The sequence below is a fragment of the Ammodytes marinus genome (assembly GCF_949987685.1).
Source record: "Ammodytes marinus genome assembly, chromosome: 15".
Lineage (NCBI taxonomy): Eukaryota > Metazoa > Chordata > Actinopteri > Uranoscopiformes > Ammodytidae > Ammodytes > Ammodytes marinus.
The window spans coordinates 28,202,520-28,229,034 of NC_137219.1; the positions used below are offsets into that span (position 1 = coordinate 28,202,520).

At 42.6% G+C, this 26,515-nt stretch overlaps 1 protein-coding gene across 1 annotated transcript in view; it reads left to right on the plus strand.

Moving 5' to 3' along the window:
- atp10d (ATPase phospholipid transporting 10D) overlaps window positions 1–26,515 on the plus strand; it is a gene marked incomplete at its 5' end in the record, with an annotated part of 80,731 nt that overhangs the window by 669 nt on the left and 53,547 nt on the right. Inside the window, 2 exons of the mRNA XM_080042761.1 lie at window positions 2,271–2,465; window positions 19,719–19,923. Of these exons, the coding sequence (XP_079898887.1) occupies window positions 2,271–2,465; window positions 19,719–19,923 (400 nt within the window). The remainder of the gene's footprint in view (window positions 1–2,270; window positions 2,466–19,718; window positions 19,924–26,515) is intronic.

Sequence of the window (26,515 nt, forward strand, 5' to 3'; positions counted from 1 at the left end):
TGAGGTGGTGGTCGGAGGGGCCGTTGGCGCTGAATGGCAGCCACGCTTCCGTCAGTCTGCCCCAGGGCAGCTGTGGCTACTCTCGTAGTTTACCACCACCGGTATGACTGAGTGTGAATGAATTGAACCAGGAAATGTAAAGCGTCTTTGAGTGCCTAGGCAATAAAGCGCTATATACAGTCATATGAAAAAGTTTGGGAACCCCTCTCAGCCGGCATTATAATTGACTCTGCTTTCACAACAAAAATATAAAAGTGGTATGTCTTTAATTTACCAGGAACAGCTAAGTACTGGGATGTTTTCCAAACAAAGATTTTTTGAAAAGCAGTATTTGGTTGTATGAAATAAAATAAAATGTCAAAAACTGGCTGTGCAAAAATATGGGTACCCTTGTGGTTTTGTTGATTTTAATGCCTGTAACAGCATGTAAAACTGATGACTTTAAACACAAAGTTGGTTGGATTATGTTGTTAAGCCTTGAACCTCATAGAAATGTCTGTTTAATTATGAGAAAATGTATTTTAGGTGCCTAAATGCAAGTTGCACTTCTCTTTGACTCTCTGCTGAAGTGAGACAGAATGGGATCATCAAAACAGCTCCCAAAAGATCTGAAAAACAAAGATTGTTCATTGTCATGGTTTAGGGGAAGGCTACAAGAAGCTTTCCCAAAGGTTTCAATTGTCAATTTCGACTGTAGGGAACATTGTCAGGAAATGGAAGGACACAGGCATAGTGGCAGTTAAACCCAGGCATGGCAGACGAAGAAAAAAACAGGAGCGGCATAGGTGGAGGATTGTGAGAATGGTTGCACACAACCCACAGATCACCTCCAAAGACCTGCAAGAACATCTGGCTGCAGATTGTGTATCTGTACATCGTTCAACAATTCAGCGCAATTTGCACCAAAACATCTGCTTTTTATAAAGACCAAATAACTTAATTTTTGTCTCATAAGTCCAAAGCATTTTCTTCCAATATGAAGCTGGCTTGTCTAAATGAGCTTTTGCATACTCCATGCAACTGTATCTGTGGCGTGGGCGCAGAAAGGGCTTCCTTCTCATCACCCGGCCATACGGATGTTTTGGTGCAAATTGCACTGAATTGTAGAACCATGTACAGATACACAATCTGCAGCCAGATGTTCTTGCAGGTCTTTGGAGGTGATCTTTGGGTTGTGTGCAACCATTCTCACAATCCGCCGCATATGCCGCTCTTGTACTTTTCTTGGTCTGCCATGCCTGGGTTTAACTGCCACTATGCCTGTGTCCTTCCATTCCCTGACAACGTTCCTTACAGTAGAAATTGACAATTGAAACCTTTGGGAAAGCTTCTTGTAGCCTTCCCCTAAACCATGACAATGAATACTCTTTGTTTTTAAGATCTTTTGGGAGCTGTTTTGATGATCCCATTCTGTCTCACTTCAGCAGAGAGTCAAAGAGAAGTGCAACTTGCATTTAGGCACCTAAAATACATTTTCTCATGATTAAACAGACATTGCTATGAGGTTCAAGGCTTAACAACATAATCCAACCAACTTTGTGTTTAAAGTCATCAGTTTTACATGCTGTTACAGGCATTAAAATCAACAAAACCACAAGGGTACCCATATTTTTGCACAGCCAGTTTTTCACATTTTATTTTATTTCATACAACCAAATACTGCTTTTCAAAAAATCTTTGTTTGGAAAACATCCCAGTACTTAGCTGTTCCTGGTAAATTAAAGACATACCACTTTTATATTTTTGTTGTGAAAGCAGAGTCAATTATAATGCCGGCTGAGAGGGGTTCCCAAACTTTTTCATATGACTGTAAAACCTATCAATTATTATTATTATTATTATTATTATTATAATGGTCTCTGGACCAAACAACATTGAAATGTGGCTTTTTGCATATCCCCTCTGGGCCCTCTCAAGTTTTACGGTTTGGAGGGGGTCAGAGCACAGGGTCAGCAATAGAACAGCACCCATGGAGCAGTTTGGGGTTAAGTGTCTTGCTCAGGGATACAATGGTAGAGATGGTGGGCACCGTAGATCTAACACCAGCCTAAACTAGTTTTACTACCAACACCCTCCTGTCCGGTGCCGGGGACTGAACCAGCAACCTCATGGTTACTGGTCGTCGGCCACCTGTCTTCTAGGTCATCCTACCACCCCTATGCATGCTGGTCTGGTAGTACACCATTAAAAATACTTTGTTGGTTCCACAGCTCCTGTTGTACATTTGCAGTGTCTAATTACTCATCTGCTGCTTTATGCTTTCTTTGTAGGATTGCAAACCTCTACTTCCTGTTCCTAGTGCTACTGAACTGGGTGCCAGTGGTTGAAGCCTTTCAGAAGGAAATCACCATGATCCCTCTGCTGGTTGTTCTTACTGTCATCGCATTTAAAGACGCGCTGGAGGATTACAGACGCTACCGCTTCGATAAGAAGATCAACAAGAATGTAGTGCAGGTGTTCTGTGGGTGAGTCAACATATTGAAGGGATGGTTCAGTATTTTAGAAGTGGGGTTGTATGAGGTACTTAGGCATAGTTAATACAGTATTTACTGAGTGGAAAGCACTTCAGGATACACTAACCCTAATCCAACATGACAATGCACCAGTGCACAAAGCAAGGTCCATATGATATCCAGGGGCGACCGTGGCTCAGGTGGTTAAGCTGGTTGGCCAATGATCCTAGGGTTGGCGGTTCGATCCCAGCCCGGCCACTTGTGTCATGGTCGTTGTGTCCCTGGGCAAGACACTTCACCCACCTTGCCTCGTGTGAATGTGTATGACTGCTGTATGTTTGAGGTGGTGGTCGGAGGGGCCGATGGCGCTGAATGGCAGCCTCGCTTCTGTCAGTCTGCCCCAGGGCAGCTGTGGCTACTATGGTAGTTTACCACCACCGGTATGACTGTGTGTGAATGAATGGAACCTGGAACCCTGTAAGCGCTTTGAGTCACATAGAAATAAAGCGCTATATAAATCCAATCCATTATTATTATTATTATTATTATTATTATATAGACATGGATGAGAGAGTTTGGTGTGGATGGACTTGACTGGCCTGCACAGAGTCCTGACCTCAACCTGATAGAACACTTTTGAGATGATTTAGAGCGGAGACTGAGAGCCAGGCCTTCTCCTCCAACATCAGTGTGTGACCTCATAAATGCGCTTTTCAAGAATGGTCAAAAATGCCCATAAACACACTCCTAAACCAGTGGTTCTCAAATAGAGACATGACAGGTGGGGCGCAACAAACGGGAGGAAAATATGTCCAGATCCGTGGCACATAGTTTTTATTTTATTTTTATATATATTTTTTTTACCGGTTCCCAGCGTGAGTTGGAGGAGTGAAGAAGAGCCCCTGCTATTTCCCTTCTTCAATTAACACGTACAAACCTTAATAATGTGGATAGAACAGACACCGACGTCATCGGCTCTGCGCGCGGGCCAGGAGCAATCACTGATAAAGAGTGTGGCGCCAGATGTGCAACACACACAGTGGACACACTGTGTCATTCACCGAACTAAACAAAGTTTTGACAGAGGTTGTGATTGGGGTCAATTTCATCAAAACCTGACCGATGAAAGCGCCTGTTCTCCACACTTTGTGAGGAGATAGGAGCTGGGGCCTGTTTCAGGTAGCTGGTTTTGAGGCAACCCAGAGTTTGTTCGCTCTGAGTTAGTGGAAACTCTGGGTTTTCCGTTTCAGGTAGCAGGTTCAGCGCAACCGAGAGTCAGTTACTGCGGCAACATACGCCGTGGGTCTAACCTGCTCGGGAGGTGGTTAGACCTACCCTGAGTTTGTTTTCACTTTACGCTGCAGCTCCGACTGAAGAAAGAGTGTCACTGTCACACGCGTCCCTGTACAGTTTAAAGCAAAGTCACTCCATAGAAATCTCCATCGGGATGTTTTTATCATTTCCTGATGATTTTACGTTTGACCGATCATTTATCTGATCAGTAGCCTTGTTCTCAGCCCTCGGTCCGTTCATATAGGCGGCCACCTTACACATCGTGACATGCTCTACATTCAGATTAATAAACCTATTTGTATTGCATGTTTTTTAACGTCTGTGCCACTGAACAGATTTATGTCAGGTGGATTCATGTAACGCTGCGGCTGCACGCGATCATTACTTGTGCGATCCTAAAGTCACAGACGAGCCTCGTTAAATAGCCTAATATGAATATAACAATGATATAATCATTTAAACTGTGATCACTTGAGGAAAATGGATCTGGTAATAAATCAATCAGGCTCTTCAATGGAAACTGTCACCTAATGTGTCTGATGTTAATGTCTTTCACTCCCCATTTAAAATAAGCGACAGTCTGTTCTGTTTACTGCACAGTAGGCTATTAGGCTATAGCTTGCCAACATATTATACAGTGAATATAAAACACTCTCAGCAATGCTGTGCCGCGCCAGCTTTATTACTTTACAGCTGATATGAGTAACTTTTTAAAATAGACAATGGCTTCTCATACGGAAGCGAAATGATTATCTTGACAAAAAATGTTTGCTCTGTTTTTTTTTCTGAATTGCCGAGGAGATTAGATCAGAGTTATGAGACAATATCCCGTTAATTCTTCTCCATAGGCTACCATAAGCTCATTCGTTAATATTTCTAACTCTAGTGGGAGGAGCGGAGATTTCTTTTTTTCTTTTTTGAGAAGTGGAGAAGTGGAAGGATCAAGCACTTATTTCTTCTGTTTCCATGGTGAATCATGTTATCAGCGATCCATTGACGATGGCTTTTACGCACATGCTCCACCCAGAGTGAACACGCTCAGAGTTGATAAACCCAACGCTGATCCACTGTTCTGAAACCGAAAACCCAGAGTTACTCATCAACCCTGCGCTCTGTGTTTACCAACTCAGAGCGCAGGATTAAACTCAGAGTATGTAAAACCAGCTACCTGAAAAAGGCCCCTGATCACACACACACACACACACACACACACACACACACACACACACACACACACACACACACACACAGACACACACACACACACACACACACACACACACACACACACACACACACACACACACACACACACACACACACACACACACACACTGATCATACAGCTGGGCTCACAATGAGGCAACGTGTTGTAGCGCGTCTTTGAGTTCAGAGCGGAGATTCTGCTCTTTTCTTCATAGACTGCATATACAAGTGTTGTAGGCCTACCTTCAACGGTCTTGAGTTTAAGAAATACTCCTTCAACTCAGCCTCAGTCTAGTTAAAAAAAAAAAGAAGTCCGTCAGCTGCTGCTGCAGACGATGTGCATCGGGTTTGGAGTCGGCACCGTGCGCATCAACAGTCATTCAAAGCAGCGGTAGTAATCACACAACCGGACGGTGGAGAAATCCCGTCAGTTAAAAATAGTTATCCAGTTTTCAAATCCATGTTAAAATCGGCAGGATATAGAACAAGTTAGCTTAAAAAAAGTGTCAAAACAGTGTCAAATGTGTTGTGTTCAGGTCGGCTGGGTAATATTAGGAAAATGTCTATAAAAGGTCATCATGATGTGTTCAAATGTAGCAAAGAAAAAAATAAGTTTTGGGCGAGAATCTTGAATAAAATAGTTTTGGTGAAAAACTTGTTTTTTCAGCAATATAAAATAAATAGTAAATATGGAATTATGACCTGTTTATCGGCCTATCTTGAGCTCTGATCATCTGATAGGCAATTAAAGTAATTATACAAGTTCTCTTTCAACAAAATAATAGAAAAGTATCGATAAAGACTCGGATCGTTATAGAGACTGAATAATGGTATCAATATCAATAAAAATGAACGATGCAGCCACTAATGCAGGTCTAAGACTCACATACTGACGCTCATCGTTTTTGACAATTTATTTGGCTCAGATTGCAAAGTAATGACACAGATGCTTCTATTTTCTCTGTTTTTAAATTGTATTATTTTATTTTATTTCAATACATTTTAAACTTTTAAGCCTGACCTATTTTGTTACTATTTTGTTGACACAATATATTCCCACCTCCAAAGTGGCGAATGACAAAAATAGTTTGAGAACCACTGTGACCTAAACCATGTGGAAAGCCTTCACAGAAGAGTTGAAGCTGGTGTAGCAGCAAAGGGTGGACCGACGTCATATTAAACCCTATGGATTAGGAATGGGTCACTTAAGTTCATATGCGAGTCAAGGCAGGTGACCGGATACTTTTGTCAATATAGTATATATATTTACTTTTTGTTTTTTTGTTTTTTTCTGCATTGAGCATTTGGGCTATAAAATGGCATGGAAGAATATTGAAATAATGCTTTATGGTAAGACAGCCAACCAAATCAACTGTAATAGGACATATGGAATTGTAGAATGGGAACATCAGTAAACCTGTTATCATGGGAACATGAGTAGAGCTTCCAGTCGCACGCCATGCCTATAGGCAGAGTTGTCAGAGTCTATGGGTGGGGGCTAGAGAGATATGGGACTTTTGAAATGCTGTATGAACAGCTTTGTTCATCCGGGTATGGCACACTGTAGCAGGGTGAAACACAAACAAACTGAAAGACCTTTAGCTCCCTTTAGGAGCCCGGCTCTTTTCAGCTGCCGCCATATATCTACACGTTACCTTTTCAACATCCATACAGACATCTTGAAGGATCGTCATGAAAATCTCTATGACACTACAATCTTGGCTGCTGCTCTTTGGCCCTCCTTTTCTCATTACACAATCCCCTTTTCAAGCAGAAACACTTGAACCTTGATTTTTACAGCATGAGTGCTGCAGCATGAGTCAAGGAGTGGCCAGGAATTCTGTCACCAAGGTAGTTAACTATCCCACCTCACCTGCCTGCCGTGCATATTGTCTTTACTTAGAAAGGGACAGAGGGGGGAAATGTCCACATATGATCTGTTAGAATCACGGGACAGTATAAACCCGGAATTAAAAGTACAACTCAACAGCTGCCGGTAGGTGAGGCTTTAAAGTGGAAAGCTGAACAGTAGTTTCACAAACTGTAGGAGTGGACTCATGTATAGCTTGGAAGATCTGTTCCCTCTACAATCTACCAAGAAGAACCTGAAGAAGAAGAAGAAGAAGAAGAAGAGGACAGTGGTACCTTCCTCCAGAGAGGACCAGGAACTCAAACAACCACTGGAGCGCTATAAGAACAACCAGATCCGAACCACAAAGTATTCCCTGCTCTCCTTCCTACCCAAGAACCTGTTTGAGCAGCTCCATCGCTTTGCCAACGTCTACTTCCTCTTCATTGCTTGTCTTAACTTTGTGCCGGTGGTAGAAGCCTTCCAGCCGGAGGTAGCCCTAGCTCCTATCATACTGGTGTTGTCAGTGACCGCCTTAAAGGATGTGTGGGAAGACTACCGCAGGTTTAGGTCTGATCGTTTGGTCAACACACTGCCCTGCCCTGTTTACAGCAGGTAGGTTCCTTGGTGCTTTCAGTCACATTGATGCGGCAACAACAAACATCTATTGTGTCTGTTTGTTGTTGGCCTGTGTATTATCCTTCATGTTAAAAAGTGTGATCTTGGTTATAGTTTCAATAAGGGTAGTTTTGATCTTTGTTTGACTGCTGATCTTTTTAACCTTTTATTTTGGTGATTTTTTGCAATTTTCTTTACATACAAACATAAAACAAACAAAAACAAAAATACAGAATAAATCAACACACACAATTAGAGCTGCAACTAATAGTGTTTTGGTCCGCAAAATGTCAGAAAACGGTCAAAAATGCCGATCAGCCTTTCCAAGCCCATGTTGACGTCCTCAAATGTATTGCAATGTCCAACACACACGGACGTCTCAGTTCACTGTCATAACAGGGCCAAAGAAACCAGAAAAAGATCACATTTGAGAAGTTGAAATCAGAGAACCTGCACATTTTCTACAGAAAAAAAATCTCAAAATTATTAATCGTTTATCAAAATGGTTGGCGATCATTTCAACAATCAATCAATAATCGGTTTAATTGATTGCAACTAAAATAATCGTTAGTTGCAGTCTTACATACATTACATACGCACCCCTTCCCCCCTCCCTCACATAAACAAAAGTTAAATAAATAAATAAGATAAAATTGGTAAGAAAATAAGCTATAAATAAACAGAAAACGAAACAAAGCTAAAACAAAGACAAAACTGGGGCAAACGTCGCACAGCTACAGTATCTCACAAAAGTGAGTACACCCCTAACATTTCTTCAAATATTTCATTATATCTTTCCATGCGACAACACTGAATAAATGACACTTTGATACAATGTAAAGCAGTCAGTGTACAGCTTGTATAACAGTGTAAATTTACTGTCCCCTCAAAATAACTCGACACACAGCCATTAATGTCTAAACTGTTGGCAACAAAAGTGAGTACACCCCTAAGAAAAAATTTCCAAATTGGGCCCAAAGTGTCAATATTTTGTTTTGCCATCATTATTTTCTATCACTGCCTTAACCCTCTTGGGCATGTAGTTCACTAGAGCTTCACAGGTTGCAACTGGAACCCTCTTCTACCCATTCATGACGACATCAAGGAGCTGGTGGATATTAGAGTCCTTGCGCTCCTCCATCTCCCGTTTGAGGATGCCCCAAAGATGCTCAATAGGGTTTAAGACTGGAGACATGCTTGGCCAGTCCATAACCTTTACCCTCAGCTTCTTTAGCAAGCCAGTGGTCGTTCGGAGGTGTGTTTGGGGTCGTTATCATGTTGCAGTACTGCCCTGCGGCCCAGTTTATGAAGGGAGGGGATCATGCTCTGCTTCAGTATGTCACAGTACATGTTAGAATTCAATGAACTGTAGATCCCCAGTGCTGGCAGCACTCATGCAGCCCCAGACCATGACACTCCAACCACCATGCTTGACTCTAGGCAAGACACACTTGTCTTTGTACTCCTCACCTGGTAGCCGCTCCACACTCTTAACACCATCTGACCCAAATAAATGTATTTTGGTCTCATCAGACCACAGGACATGGTTGCAGTAATCCATGTCCGTAGTCTGTTTGTCTTCAGCAAACTTTTTGTGGGGTTTCTTGTGCATCATCTTTAGAATAGGCTTCCTTCTGGGATGACAGCCATGCAGACCAGTATGATGCAGAGTGCGGCGTATGGTCTGAGCACTGACAGGTTGACCCCCCACCCCTTCAAGCCCTTCAGCAATGCTGGCAGCACTCATACGTCTATTTTCCAAAGCCAACTTCTGTGTACGACGCTGACCACGTGCACTCAACCTTCGTAAACTGGGCCGCAGGGTGGTATTGCAACATGATAACGACCCCAAACACACCTCCAAGACGACCAGTGGCTTGCTAAAAAAGGTGAGGGTAAAGGTTATGGCCTGGCCAAGCATGTCTCCAGACCTAAACCCTATTGAGCATCTTTGGGGCATCCTCAAACAGAAGGTGGAGGAGCGCAAGGTCTTTAATATCCACCAGCTCTGTGATGCTGTCATAAATGGGTGGAAGAGGGTTCCAGTTGCAACCTGTGAAGCTCTAGTGAACTACATGCCCAAGAGGGTTAAGGCAGTGCTGGAAAATAATGGTGGCCACACAAAATATTTACACTTTGGGCCCGATTTGTAAATTTTTTCTAAGGGGTGTACTCACTTTTGTTGCCAGCAGTTTAGACATTAATGGCTGTGTGTCGAGTTATTTTGAGGGGACAGTAAATTTACACTGTTATACAAGCTGTACACTGACTACTTTACATTGTATCAAAGTGTCATTTCTTCAGTGTTGTCCCATGGAAAGATATAAAGAAAAATGTGAAGAAATGTGAGGGGTGTACTCACTTTTGTGAGATACTGTATTTTCTTAAGTGCTGAAGCACTGGGCCCCATATAGTGGAGAATCTGTGGGGGTGTTCGGACATCTCGTACCTCAATTTCTCTACGTGCAAAATGCCCATCATTTCCTTCAGCCAATCCTCGAACCGAGGGGCCAAGTCGGATTTCCAAAGTTTTAATATGCATCTTTTGGCAATATGGTCCAGATGCAGCCACTGCCACTTGCCAGTGCAGCTCGGCCAAACACGCCCATCCGCCAAACACCCCCATATCGGCCAAACACGCCCACAGCTCGTGCACATGCGTAACGCTACAGAACTAATTCAAGCCCGCAGCTCAGTCCCATTGTTGCTTACTTAGCGATGTTGTCGCTATATTTACCGACTTTTCAGACACCTCTGGCGACGTTTTCTTCAAAAAAGCGACCAGAGACAAATCTAGCTACTTTTTCTGGTGTTATTGGTGACTTTTTTGCTCAAGTATCGCTCTTTACTCTAATCAACGATCAGCGGGTGCCTCCCCTGCCTCTCCCCCTTCCCAGAGCACTGACAGGCGGCAGAGTCCTCGCACAGCAGTCCCTCCCAGCTGCGGACAGAGCAGGAGATACACACCTCTCTGCTCTAGTGTTCCTTTAGCATCCCTATTAGCAGTTGTAGTACCCCTCTTTTAAAGTCTATGAGTAGTGCAATTCAAAATGTTATGCAGTGCTTATTGAAACTGTGAGCATGTATGATTACTGCTAGACTTAACATTATCACGTCGGTTTTCTATGCAATTGTCATGTGACTGTATAAAAAGTAAATAGCCTTCAGTCGCTAATAATATTATAAGAGACTGAAGTATTATTAAATTATAATAATGTTATATATAGGCTATATATTTATATAAGTATTATTAATATACATCTCACATACTTTTCCATACTGATTGTATGTGCATAATGCACTTTTTTTTGTAAAGTGTCTAAGTATCTTAAAAAAAATACATTATTTTGATGAGCTGTTCTGCTTTTGTTGTTGTGTAGTCAGACACTTTCCCAGGTTCTTAAATGATGGACTTCAATGACAAAAATATTCAAATAGTTTATTTACAGCCAAAACAATAATGAATATATTTTCTCAACAATGATATGAAAATGAGTTTTGTTTTAAAAATATGTTGAAACATTGCACTTTGTGGGAAATCATCAAATGCACATGGCAATATGTCCTCATCAGAGTATCTGTTTGCGTTCAGAGTAGTGGTGGGCCGATAACGGCGTTAACGTGCTGCGTTAACGCCAGACTCTTATCGGCGATAAAAAAAATATCGCCGAATTGCACTGTAGTGCACGAGTCAGAACGAGTCCGACTTCGCACCTGTGTAGCCTACCACATCAAACGTAACGTGCTGACATGGATGCAGCTAGGAAGCCGCCGGGTTTGCTTCAGGGAAAATGTATTTTTAAGAAGCTTCCCAATGGAAACCTCGACAAGACCAAGGTTGTTTGCACCTTGTGCAATGCGGAATTGGTTTACTGTAGGAGTTCTAACAGTCTGTGCTCTCGGAAGCGGCCGGGGCATGCGTGTGTGCAATGGGAGAGCTTTGTGTGGAGAGAAAAAAAAGAGGCAAGGGAAATCGCCAAAGCCAATGCATAGCCTCGACTCATTAAAGGTTGAAAATCACTGAATTACACAACATGTAGGCTAGCCTATGGCTTAAGGCTATGGAAATCATTATGGAAACAATATTTTTTTTTATCAGTGATAGCTCAGCTGATCTCGTTGCTATAGAGACCACGTCCGTCCGCTTTGTTTGACAACTGACAGAGCTGCCAAGTCTCACCCTTTTGGCCGTGAGACACACTCATATCAACCAGCTCACACTCTCACACGCTAGCCTACAACTCAAATTTCTCACGCGGAGAAGTTAATCCCCAAAATAACGATTGTTTTGCGGGACTTTTATTTTGACAGTCTTATATTGAAAAGCTAACGGACATGAGTTCCGTGACATCCTCTTTCTGCACACGCGTTAACTTGATGCATTAGGTGTGCACCTGCACAGGAGATGAGCCCCTGGTCTGATGCGCCACCTGGCTTGAGAAACACGTTCTCAAAGACTTACTTTGAGTCATTATTTAGGAGCACACACATATTATGAATGAATTCAAATGAGACATTTTAATCTAGATTAATCTAGATTAAAAAAATTAATCTATGCCCACCTCTAGTTCAGAGTCATTCATCTGAACATCTTGAGTGGACATTTTCAAACAGCTCCAGCTCTTCCCTACATGCAATCATCACAATAAAAAAGTACTTTTTGGGTCGCCAAGGTTGTTGGCCGTATGTTCAGGGGGCTGCCTTTTATTTAATATTTCTTAGTTTAAAATAACACGGTTTTTTTTCTGTCCCAGAGAGCCTGAGAATCCTATCAAATCAAAGATGTCACTGACCAAGTTAAGGCTCACACTTCCGCTCTTTTTCCACCCCAAAGGTTTACGGTTAATTGACACTGAAGACACTTGTATGTTCATGTAAACAGACTAGTATTCATTTGTTTGTACCTTGACATGTTTCGACTACTTCCTGCAGTCTTTAACATCAGCTGACACAACGCGCGTCATAGCAACAGCTGACGCTTCTGAAGAAGACAGCAGGAAGTAGTCGAAACATGTCAAGGTACAAACAAATGAATACTAGTCTGTTTATTTACATGAACATACAAGTTAATTTACCAAGTTAGACTAAATGAACCTTTTTGACACTGAAGCTTCTTTTAATTGGTCTGTTTCCACAGCAGGCAAAGTGTAGCAAAAACAGACAAGAAGTTTTTGACACTGAATATGGCAGACCCATTGGTCAGTGACATCTTTGATTTGATATGAATTGCAGGCTCTCTGGGACAAACAATCTTTGTTATCAGAAAATACACAATATATTAAATAAAGGCAGACCCCAAACCTGCGGACAACCACCTTGGCAACCCAGCAAGTACTGTTTAATTGTGATTACTGCACGTATGGAAGAGCTGGAGCTTTTTGAAAAAGCCCACTAAATATGTTCAGATGTATAGCTCTGAGACTCGCTATGTGGAACAGAAGCAGAGTCTCTCATGAGGCTCATTGCAATCAAACAAATATAACTGCCCTTAATCCATTTCTTCTGACTGAAAGGTATTTTTCAAGAGGGTCATGGCCGACACACAGCAGTACAGTAAAACATACACATTAACACAAGGTACACAGAAACATAAAACTAAAACTAAAAAGAATGATGTGCGAAAACACAGCATGTAGGCTGTGTATCAACATCAGATTTTTTTCAGCGCTCAGACAGTACGGACAGGTAGCATATTGTGAGGAGATATTCATTGATTTTGACAAAATGTTGTACAAAGTTCATGTGCACCTAAAAATAGAGAAAAACAGTCACTTAATTACACTGATGTATTTGAGGGGACTGAGTCGCTAGTTTAGCCTTTAAGTCTACACAAATACAATGACATCTTGTTTATGTATTATAACGTATGTAACTACCAACAAAGCACCATTGAAGGACGTGCAGGTGTGACAACTTAAGTTCTTTAGGCAGCTGATTTGGCTATGGAGACCCAGACCATTTTGTTGATGCAAAGCTCCAAAATGTCATCAGGTGTTCGTAGCTTGCAAATCTATTCACAAAAGACACATCACATAAAAATCATGTTAGTCATTAATTAACATAGTCAAATAAATTATACATTGCCACCAAAATTATGTTAACAGTAACACCTAACCTGTTACCTCATATGGTGACCAGATGCCAGTCTAATTTAATATATACAAACAAACACATGTTAATAATTTTTATCATATACTAATTATCATTCAGATAAGACTTATAAAGAAGCTATTTGGTCTGTAACGTTAAGCTATTTTCCAACCAACAAAATCCTTTGAATAACACAAACATAACATTAGGTAACGAAGTAGGCGAATAAAACATTTGTATTGACTTACCTGATATAGAATAGTAAGGGGGTTGTCTGTTTCAGTCCCAGCTAACTGTTGTAATCCATACTCTCGCTGGAGACGTAACTCCTGTACTATGAGCACTTAGTATTCATGTTTAATGTAGCGGATACTGATTCTCTTGTTTTTAACTGTGCTGTAATGTCCTGTTTTAAACATTTTGCTGGTGAAATGGTCTCAACATTGACGGCAGCAAGAGCAGCTAGCTGGCTAGCGCGATATTAACCAACAGAACGGAACTGGAAGAACGTCACACAGCTTAGTGCAGAGCAACCATAGCAACAAGCTGTAGGCGTGTTTGGCCGATATGGGGGTGTTTGGCAGATGGGCGTGCACTGGCAAGTGGCAGTGGCTGCATCTGGACCCTTCTCTCTTTTGGCGATTACCATACCATAAATTATGATTATACGTGCTTCATGGTCCAATCTTTCCAGGGCTGTGGAATGGCAAAACAGGGCGGGTTCCGGATCAGGAGCCAAGGGAACATCCAAAACATCAGAATACCATTTAAATAAAAGACCAAAAATTGTAGAGATTTGGACATTCCCAAAAATGGTGCGCAAGTGTACCACCAATCTTACACCTATTACATAAAGGTGAAAGGCTTGGGAAAAAGCCATGCAGTTTAATCTTAGAGTAGTGCAATCTAAGTGTGACCTTGAATTGAATTAACTGAAGCCTCGAGTTTATAGAGCAGGATTTTATGCTTTTTAGCGCTCCCTCCCAGACATCGTCAGTTATTCCAATGTTTAAGTCTTTTTCCCAGGCTTGCTTTATTTTTAAAGTGGATTTGTCCTGCCGGTCTAAAAATATTCCCACAAAAGATGAAATCAGGTTTTTAGCTTCTGGTGAGCCTAGCAAAGTTTTAGACAATGGATCCTCTGCGGGCAAGGATTCAAAGGATGGTATAATCTGTCTGACATAGTTCCTCACCTGTAGATACCTTAAACATTGAGCTTTCGACAGTGAAAACTTTGATACTAACTGGTCAAATGAAGCAAATTGGCCATTTATATAAAGGTCCTCTACCGTTACTATTCCCTTCCGGCTCCAATCTCTAAATGCTGAATCTGTGAACGATGGGGGGAAGGCATGGTTATGCCAAAGTGGGGCATGTATGGTCGTGCTCTGTAGTTCACAGGCCTTCCTAATTTGATTCCAAATTCTCTGACCATTGGACAGGATAAAGTGGTCTCCTCTACAGGAGGCAGGCGGTCTGGGAGAATAGAAAAGGAGGGTTTGATGTCAGATCAGCATCTTGATGTGGCACACCTGTGAGGTGGGATGGATTATCTCAGCAAAGCAGAAGTGCTCACTATCACACATTTAGACAGATTTGTGAACAATGTTTGAGAGAAATGGTAATATTGTGTATCTGGAATGAATTTTAGATCTTTAAGTCCATCTCATGAAAAATGGGAGCAAAAACAAAAGTGTTGCGTTTATATTTTTGTTGAGTGTATATAGGGGAGAATGGGGTAATCTGAGCCACTTTTTAGATTTGCTCCCCTCTAAGCAAGCTAAAATGATTTATCACTCAAATGTACACATTTCCCATTAATTCAGGATGTTTCCTAGAAATGGGCATTAGCAGCATTTTTTCAAGACAAAGGGCAGTGAAAATATGATTGTTTAAAAAAAGTTGTGATGTGGCTCACTTTACCCCAGCTGTGGGGTAAACTGATCCACTTACTTTTTCCACTCTGAAACTACCATAACAACACATATTGTAACAGTAAGAATCCTGAAAGCTAGCCACACATTCCAGAACTAATGTCGGACTAGTAAAAGAATGATGGGGTTTGGTCAATTAAGCAAAGCAAATTTTCTAAACACTTGAAAGTAACTCTGAACAAAATACAAAATCAAATACAACATATTATAATTCAAAAGGTTTTAATAAGATTCAAATGACAGATATAACCAGTTAGATTAGAACACAGTCTGGGGTCAGAACACAGGACCCTCAGAGCCAGCTAGTGTCTGGGGGTCAAAGCATAGGAAAACAGCCTGGGACTCAGAACACAGGAGAAGACCCAACTGGATTATAACATCAGCCTGTCATACTCTACAACTAGGCCTACTCTACATTCCAGCCCTGAAGGTTACAGGGAAAGATGAGAAGGTGCTCTTTCTGTGTGGTTGCCCCAAGTCGTCTTCCTGGTGTATTTCCTTGGCATGATGGCTTTTCTACAATGTGTATGACATTAAAATAAAACATATGTCATGTAATATTACATTAACATATGTTTAAGACTAAACTTAACTTGTGCCACTGTCTCACTTTCCCCCACCACCACAATTTGAGAAAAAACTACCTCTCTTAGCATTTCAGGCTAATCTTCAGTTATCAGCATCACATGATTTCATATTTTGGTAGTTAATCAACACGTATGATAAAAGTGTTTCTACGTGAATACATTTGCTTTGGCACAACAGTTGATTAAGTTGACAGCAAGAAAATTTACTTTTACATGCAAAATACCTATTTTGGTGAAAAAAACATGCTTACCACAGCACCATGAGGTCCTCTCTTTCAGGGCCAAGGGGAAATGAGAGGGGCTTGAAAACATATATCTCACATGACCACAAATGTTTTCTGTTGCCTAGATACAGGGGGTGGCTCACATTACCCGATGCCTCTGATTCCCCCGTTCTCCCCTATATATATATATATATATATATATATATTTTTTTTTTTACAAAAAAGATTTGGGGCTAATCAAATTAGATCCAGGGCTTTAGCCACGAATAAAATAGCCTAGTGACGCCACTGGCTATTACTATCCCTTATACTTCATGATTATTATTATTATTATTCTGACACACGCTTCTAGTCCCACAATTTAGCAGGACGTGCTAAATTTCTAAGCAATCCTGTTATTGCTGCTGCTGTTATTAAGCCCCAAAGTTGACAGGCTCACAGCATTAGTCCTATTGACTTGAAATGAGTCACACAGGTCCAGGGGCCTCATTTATAAAGCTTTGCGTGGGATTCACGTGGAAGCTAGCGTACAGAAGAAATGTAGGATGTACGTGCGAACAAAAATATTCTGATTTATAAAACAGTGCGCACTCACGTCCTACGCCTGTTTCCCTTTATAAATCACAATCAACTCTAAATGTGGCGCAGCCTTTGCGGGCTTCACGTAACGCCCATATTTAACCATACATAGTCATTGACACGCCCAAATTAATATAATTTACTGAGTGCATGAAGACGGTAGTGGCAATCGCCGACTGAAAGGGAAATGGAAAAATAGACTCCACACGGTGTGGATCACTGCGGTCACGCCGAAGTACCCGTTGGAGAAGTGGCGACCAGGGAAAATTTAGTTTGGTGGCACAGTGTGAGGGTAAAGGCGTAATAGTGCAGCCTGTGGCGATCTCTGTGAACGCTGTGGTCGAAATAAAAAGAAGCGGTCCGACATAAAAGTGGACGCAAAAAAGTGCATATCCTCACACAGCAGTGTTTGCGCCACGAGCGGGGGACACTGAGACCCCCCATGAGATACAGATTCGGAGAATTCATCCCGGTGCAGTGACGGGTGGCAGAGGGTTAATAATAAACTTCACAGTCCCTTTCAAAACACAGTTACGACCTGCTTAAACACAAAGAAAAACACATAGATAAAACGGACTAAAAACCGCGAAAAATTAGCACAGTAGGCCTATGTGATGTACAATAGGCTTATGATTAGTGTATGAAACTGTGCACTCCTGTCTGCCTGACTGAGGCATCGAGAACAGCGTCAGTTATAGTAATAGGTTGTATTCCACCTCAATATTATCAGAATGAATCCAATAACATGCAGAGCTTATTCAAACGTTTTTTTTTGTTTGTAGGCTATTTAAGATCCTAATTTGTTTTGTTTTTTGTTGGTATCACTCCATGGAAAAATCCGTGGAGGCATTTTTTTATTAGTTGTAAGAATGGCTTCATCCGTTTAGCAGAGAATCTCACTACGCGGCAGTGGCGAAGTGGGTAGGGAGTTCGCCTCTGGTGTGCAGGGTCGGAGGTTCGATCCCCCGTCTCCCCGCCACATGTCGAAGTGTCCCTGAGCAAGACACTGAACCCCAAATTGCTCCCGATAGTTAGCTTAGTTAGCTTAGCACCCTAGCCTAACATGGTAAAGGGGAGGAGCCTAATGTGGTAAAGGGGAAGAGCCTAACGTTGTAAAGGGGAGGAGCCTAACACAGTAAAGGGTGGAGCCTAATGTGGTAAATGGGAGGAGTCTAACATGGTATAGGGGAGGAGCCTAACGTGGTAAAGGGGAGGAGTCTAACACGGTAAAGGGGAGGAGTCTAACACAGTAAAGGGGAGGAGCCTAATGTGGTAAAGGGGAGGAGTCTAATGATGTAAATGGGAGGGGTCTAATGTGGTAAAGGGGAGGGGCCTAATGTGGTAAAGGGGAGGAGCCTACTGTTGTAAAGGGGAGGGGCCTAATGATGTAAAGGGGAGGGGCCTAACATGGTAAATGGGAGGAGCCTAACGTGGTAAAGGGGAGGAGTCTAACACAGTAAAGGGGAGGAGCCTAATGATGTAAATGGGAGGAGCCTAACGTGGTAAAGGGGAGGAGCCTAACACGGTAACGGGGAGGAGCCTAACATGGTAAAGGGGAGGAGCCTAACACAGTAAAGGGGAGGGGCCTAATGATGTAAAGGGGAGGAGCCTAACGCTGTAAAGGGGAGGAGTCTAACACAGTAAAGGGGAGGAGCCTAATGGTGTAAAGGGGAGGAGCTTAATGTGGTAAGGGGAGGGGCCTAATGGTGTAAAGGGGAGGAGCCTAACGCTGTAAAGGGGAGGAGTCTAACACAGTAAAGGGGAGGAGCCTAACACAGTAAAGGTGAGGAGCCTAATGTGGTAAGGGGAGGGGCCTAACGTGGTAAAGGGGAGGAGCCTAATAGTGTAAAGGGGAGGGGCCTAATGATGTAAAGGGGAGGAGCCTAACATGGTAAAGGGGAGGAGTCTAACACAGTAAAGGGGAGGAGCCTAATGGTGTAAAGGGGAGGAGCTTAATGTGGTAAGGGGAGGGGCCTAATGGTGTAAAGGGGAGGAGCCTAATGCTGTAAAGGGGAGGAGCCTAACGCTGTAAAGGGGAGGAGCCTAACGTGGTAAAGGGGAGGAGCCTAATGATATAAAGGGGAGGGGCCTAATGATGTAAAGGGGAGGAGCCTAACGTGGTAAAGGGGAGGAGTCTAACACAGTAAAGGGGAGGAGCCTAATGGTGTAAAGGGGAGGAGCTTAATGTGGTAAGGGGGAGGGGCCTAACATGGTAAAGGGGAGGGGCCTAATGGTGTAAAGGGGAGGGGCCTAATGGTGTAAAGGGGAGGAGCCTAATGGTGTAAAGGGGAGGGGCCTAACATTGTAAAGGGGAGGAGCCTAATGATGTAAAGGGGAGGGGCCTAATGATGTAAAGGGGAGGAGCCTAACGCGGTAAATGGGGGGAGCCTAACGTGGTAAAGGGGAGGAGTCTAACACAGTAAAGGGGAGGAGCCTAATGTTGTAAAGGGGAGGGGTCTAATGTGGTAAAGGGGAGGGGCCTAACGTGGTAAAGGGGAGGAGCCTAATGTTGTAAAGGGGAGGGGCCTAATGTGGTAAATGGGATGATCATAATGGTGTAAAGGGGAGGAGCCTAACGCTGTAAAGGGGAGGAGCCTAACATGGTAAAGGGGAGGAGCCTAACGTGGTAAAGGGGAGGAGTCTAATGATGTAAAGGGGAGGAGCCTAACATGTGTATCTTGTGTATCTGGAATGAATTTTAGATCTTTAAGTCCATCTCATGAAAAATGGGAGCAAAAACAAAAGTGTTGCGTTTATATTTTTGTTGAGTGTATATACATAAAAAAAAAATAACTTTAAAATGAACTACCTGTAAAAGCTGCATGCAGGAGTGAGTGTGAATGCTAAACAACTGATTTTCTCTGTCTATTCATATTGTCCCATAGAAAGCAGAAGGCCTACATACAGCAGTGCTGGCAGGATGTGCATGTTGGAGACTTTGTGCGCCTATCCTGTAACGAGATCATCCCTGCTGACATGCTGCTGCTGTACTCGTCTGACCCTCGGGGGCTCTGCTACATAGAGACAGCTAACCTGGACGGAGAGACCAACCTCAAGCAGAGACAGCTGGTGACGGACCTCCCCGCACAGGTCAGTATTCAATTGGCTCAACCCCTGCTAACGTGTAAGATATGTGTTGAAGATTTCATAATGATTGCACAGAACGTCTACAGGTAGTGTGTCCACATCCCAAAGCAAACAGATTGTCAGTATACTGTATGGTTCTATTGTGAATCAGCAGCCTTTGATATAAGGCCTTATTATGTACGGACATATCATTCATATCATAATAACCTCTCTTCTTTGTAACTCCACTTGCCAAGATTGTAGGGATGGGAATTGATAAGAATTTAACGATTCCGATTCCGGTTCCGATTCTACTTATCGATCCGATTCTCTTATCGATTCTCTTATCGATTCTCATTGGGTGAGAGAATAAATACAAATTAGTTTGTTTGTATTATCTCTCTTTAATATTTGATCAGAGGTGTGTCTAGTGTGTGACTTGAAAGATTATCAAGAGTAGGCTACTTTAGGATTAGGAAATTGTCAATTTTCACATTAATTGGTCCAGACAAAAAAATAAATGTTTGGCTTTTTAAGCCCAAATGCCATTATGGTCCCTAAAAACTAAAAACACAGACTGAAAACAGTCAGGGAAGAGCTTGTGCCTTTTGGAATATTAACAGTGCTCATTTGCACTTGAAACAAAATCAACTTTTACTTTTGTCAACTTTGGCAAATTAACAATTTTTATGCAGAAAAATCATCATGTTTGCCCTCTCAGGAAGGATACGAGATATTTAATGTGTGTTAAGTGTTATTATATGATGATTGTGCCCTTACTCTGAAAGGGCAACGTGATGATGTCACTACGTTCTAGTGAAGGAACCCTTTCTTTATAGGTCTGTGGAAGGAGCGCCTCAGGTCAAACTGTCACACGTTGTTGTTGAACTGACTGCACAGTAGTCAGTCATGTAGGCTAAGAGAATAAATACGGCATAAAGGCTAAAAGACAATGTATCACTTTGCTTGTTCTTCACCACACCAGCGACGAGGAGTCACCGCTCCATCTCAGCTTTACAATGTACATGCTGTTCTTATGTGCAGCGCGCTGTTTATTATTAATATAATGGCCCGTCATCAGACACACGTAGCGAATGGTTTTATACAAATCGATCGCTCCATCAAGTAATCCAAGGCAGAGCTTTTTGTATGGGCAGGGATCGTTATTTTAAGTGTGTCTTACTGTCTTTATAAAGTGTCTTGTTAAACATTTCCTTATCACCGGACCGCCGAGTCCCGCTGTGTGTTGTTTTGGGTTCGTCCCCACCGCCGTGCGTAAAGGCAGCAATAACAGCTGATGAACGAGAGTAAACAGTGCTCATGAAATCCTTTTTGCTTTGCTATATGCTGCTCTCGCCTTTTTATGTATCTCCCTCTTTTATCAGCCCACACCTAGGCCTACACCCACGTTCATTCTCATACATGTTATGTTCAAATCCAAGTGATGGGCAATTCTGGTGCCGACTAGTAAGGCAGCGGAGCGGACGTTTAAATGTTTAACCGTCAGGATCGCAGTCTGCGCGCTTGCTTGTGCGCGTGTCGTTTGACGAAATGGAAACTTAACAATTGTTGCAAGTGGCCGTATTGTCTCCTTTTTGCTTGAATTACAACCAAACTTTAGAGCGATTCTGCCTCGACGCCATGTTTGCTGCGTTCTGAACCAAAACAAAGCAGCGCGAGTGTGAAGTCATGACGCATTTGCAACGAGCGGAACCATTAAGCAGAACCGTTAAGCAGGCATGTTAACGATTCCAAGGAATTGGTTCACTAGGCACCGGTTCTGAACAAGAACCGGTTCTCGATTCCCATCCCTACAAGATTGTGTTTCTTTTTAATCTTTAGCCCAACCAAACACTTACCCAAGTGACATGGCTTAAGCAAATTGATCAGATTTCACTCAGCTCCCTCTGGTGACACCAATGACTTTATACAATTTGTTTCACTGATAGGCCTTTCACACCAAAATGAACCAAGAGTCAGTTCCAGGCTGGTGTTGGGGTCAGTTCAAAACTGGTTACAGCCTTATCCCAGTTATGAACCGGTTGGTTTCACATCGACCGGAGACAGCCATGGAGCCGGCAAGAGAGCAACGTCATGACGTCACTGTAAACGTGTGTGTACGTCACCCGACGCCGCTGCTCTTGTGGCTAACGCTAAAGCTACCGCTAGCTTTAAGCACAACAACAGCGGCGAATACGTCTTATTTTTACACTTGTTGGCTCTCGCTTTGCTTTCTTAAGCAAACAGGACCCATACAGCGTATTCTCGCCGGTCAATTTGATCGCTACGTTCGGTAATTATGTTATGTTTACGTCTCGTAGTAGCGGTGTTTTTAAATATGGCGGGCATGAGGTTTGAGTTGCTCTGGTTGGTCGGGATAATCCCTCCCCCAACCGTTCGCGCAAGCAGTTCTTATCAAACCCTGCTCAATCCTGGGGTATGAGTTCCCCCGGTTTTTACGGCCCGGAGCAGGCTCTCTGGCGGTGTGAAACCAAAACACTGGCTCTAACTCCGAACAAGCCCAGAACTAGCGCCGATTTTGCGGCGGTGTGAAAGGCCTAATAGTAGTCCTTGTGGAGAACTCCAGGAATTCGGGTTAACAAACTCTAAAGGTGCGAACACACCAAACGCGTTGGGTGCGGTGGCGGCGTTGAAAAATCCTATTTTTGCATAGGGAAACATTGGTTTAGGTGCGATGATGCGTTAGCCGCGGTAAAGCGGTGCTTTGGGCGCAGTAGCCGCGTTACCAAAGCGTCACAGCACCATCGCACCAACGCGCAAGTTCAAAAAATGTAACTTTTAACACTCCATCGCGTGACGTTTAGCCGCGTTGGCCAATCAGCGGTGAGCTTGACCCGACGTCACGGACATCGCATCGGCACGGTGGGAGGACAACACAGAGGCTGAGAAACACCGAGGAGGAAATGTATTTGCGGCTGGCTGGTGATATGAAGCCGCTCGGGGTTGGGTTAGAAGACGTGGGTAAAGTGAGCCAGGAGAATGGGCTTCCTGGTTAATTCAGTGAATATGTGCCGATTTAGCCGATAAACCAAGTTAGCACCGGTCGGATAGTGTTAGTTAACTCACCCAGTTGTGTGCGGCCACCATCTCCATATAATGAAGCCAAACATAACGGCTAAATCCGGGGAACTTTCACAACAAGTACAGTGAAGCACCGGTGTTTATGCCTATCTACGCCAGCCACGGTCCCCTGTCACAGCCAGGTAGGGTAATGCAGGCTACTTGCCTTTATTTTCTACTGCCCTGCGCACAATGCTGCTGTAAATGTGTTTGGTATGGTGCTGCCTTGCTGTTTGTGTTCATTTCCGAGTGGCGTGAATCTGCAATGCTGTTTTAAGGCTATTTGTTCCGTTCAGTTGCTGTTTATTTGTCTTTTGGCACAATTGTTGTCCGGGGGGTGGGTAGCTGCGTAGCGTTGGGCGCGTTGAACCATTTTTTGACACAAAATGACCAAGTGCCAGATCAGGTGCTTTGGGCGCGATGGCCACCGCACCCAACGCGTTTGGTGTGTTCGCACCTTAAGTCTTACCCTCTCACCCAGGGCCAAGGAAGTGTATGGAGCACTTACACTGTGAGAACACACTAGACTTTAGCCGTCAAGCGTTCTTGGGCACGGTAGTAATGACTGGTGTGAGTGCATTCTTAATGGAGGGCAGGCAGAGGGATCTAAATCTGAGACTAAGGGAGAGCGAGTACTCATACAGGAAAAAGATAGGGAGAAAGCTCCAGCAAAGCATCATGGGGGATGTGTGGTGAGGAATGACAAAGAATCAGGCTGAGGGAAGCCTAGACGTCTACTGTACCAATACAGCTCAGAGTCCTGATCAGTGGTGTGGCTTAGTGTGGGAGAAAACATCCCCATAAAGTCATTCAAATCCTCAAATCTAACCATTTCCAGTTTTTATATTTTATCAAGCTGGTAGTATTCATCTAACTATACTGTATGTGATTTATTGAAGTCATAGTAACTGTTCAGTTGTTCCAGAGTGCATCTTACTGAGATGTTTCTTATATTTCACCTTCCTACATTATGTTAATGGTAACAGTATGTTTGAAGATAGAACACGTCCAGTTCATGTGAGATATAAGCAGGCCCGGTTCTAGACAGTTAGATTAGGGTGGGCCTGTAGAAATTTTAGGTGGGCACACTGGGCAGAGAGGCCGAAGATGCGAGCGTGTCAGCAGAATTTTTTTGCCCTTGTAAGATCTCCTTTACTGTGAATTGTGTAGAACACAATATGTAAATAAACTTTGAGTGTTGCTGTGTGGGAGATTTGATTCTTGCATGTTTTTTTTTCCAAAATGTTTATGAATAACATATAATATACATTATATACATCTTTTTTTTTAATCGCAGTATTAACTGTAGGCAGCCTGAGCTGATTGAAGAGAAAGCTTTGGGACTGGGCAACCTGGAGGGTGGTAGTCCAGAGCTATATACTATACACACTAGATATACAGGTGAAACTCGAAAAATTAGAATATCGTGCAAAAGTTCATTTATTTCAGTAATTCAACCTAAATGGTGAAACTAATATATTATAAAGACTCATTACATTCAAAGTGAGATATTTCAAGCCTTTATTTGTTATAATTGTGATTATTATGGCTTACAGCTTATGAAAACCCCAAATTCAAAATCTCAGAAAATTAGAATATTACATAAAATCAATAAAAAAAGGATTTTAAATACAGAAATGTCTGCCCTCTATAAAGCATAATCATGCATATGTACTAAGTACTTGGTTTGGGCCCCTTTTGCACAAATTATTGCCTAAATGTGGTGTGGCATGGATGCTATCAGTCTGTGGCACTGCTGAGGTGTTATGGAAGCACCTGCCCACGGTACCATAAACCACTGGTAACTGGTTGACTGACCATGGTATTACTCTGCATGAATGGCCAGACAACTCTCCTGACCTGAACTCCATAGAGAAACTATGGACTATTGTCAAGAGGAAGATGATACACACCAGACCCAACAATACAGACAAGCTGAAGGCCACATCAAAGCAACCTGGGCTTCCATAACACCTCAGCAGTGCCACAGGCTGATAGCATCCATGCCACGCCGCATTTAGGCAATAATTCATGCAAAAGGGGCCCAAACCAAGTACTTAGTACATATGCATGATTATACTTTCTAGAGGGCCGACATTTCTGTATTTAAAATCCTTTTTTTATTGATTTTATGTAATATTCTAATTTTCTGAGATTTTGAATTTGGGGTTTTTATAAACTGTAAGCCATAATAATCACAATTATAAAAAATAAAGGCTTCACATATCTCACTTTGTATGTAATGAGTCTGTATAAGATTATTTTCACCTATAAAGTTGAATTACTGAAATAAATGAACTTTTGCACGATATTCTAATTTTTTCGAGTTTCACCTGTATAGTCTTTCCACTATTGGCTCCGATGTCCAGCTGGGTGAAAATAGCAGCCAGCCGAGGTCATGACCCTGCTAGGGGGGTCCTGGAGATTTTTTTTTTACCTTTTTAAAGTGAAATGCATGAATCTGGTGCACTTTGAGAAGAAAATTAAGAGGCTAAATCTGAGGAATTTTGTGTCAACAAATAATTTGGAGACACTGGGTCGGATGAATTAGAAGCTATTGAAGAAAGACACATGGATTTTCCATAGACATATACATTTGAAATAAAATATTATGCAGGGTCCTCTGGGATTTTTCTTTTACGGGACATATTTTTCTGTAATATAATCAATTCATTTAAATGCAGTGAGAGGAACGAAGCAGAAGAACTCTGTTGTCCAGTTATCTTTTTTTCCACAGACGAGGCTGAAATAGGCTATAGACTATACACAGTGCATGAGCAACTGAGGGCAGCCCCATTTTCAAATATTTTTAAATAAACTCAATACACACTGTGCATGCCATGGACTTGAACGTGACGTGATCAGTTAACCTCGGATTACCTCCCAGATGTACTGTTTCAATTATTAAGCTATTAACTATCTACCAAAACCTTGTATTCCTTTTATTGTATGATAATCACATTTACATAATATGATGTTGATATCAAACACACAAACTAAAAAAAAAACAAAAAAAAAAAAAAAATTGGGGGGCCCCCCTGGCAGTCGGGACCCTAAGCCACCGCTCATTTCGCTTATGCCTCGGGCCGGCTCTGCTGACCAGTGACCACTATAAGCGGGTGGGTAACTTGGAGGCAGGCTGTCCTGCCCACCCAATAATACAATTAGAAGCAATGCATGGTAATGGTATATTCTTCAGTATTAATTAATTGTCTGAATTTTATTTGACATTTTCTTGGACAGCGAATTAACAGGTCCGTCCGATAGTGGGTCTGGACTTCCACCTAAAAAAACATTTTTTTAATTTTTTTTTGATTGGGTGGGCACAGCCCACATTTGGGTGGGCACGGCCCACCTTGGCCCCTGGCTACCGCCGGCCCTGGATATAAGAGTAATGTTCCACTTCCATATGGACGTGGGTACGCTTTGAGGTTACGGCACAGATGGCTATGAGGATCCAGTGAAGAGAAGGCCTTGTGTGCCCCACAGCACAGGCATCTGTTCCTGCATCACTGCAGCATCTCCCAAAACACAT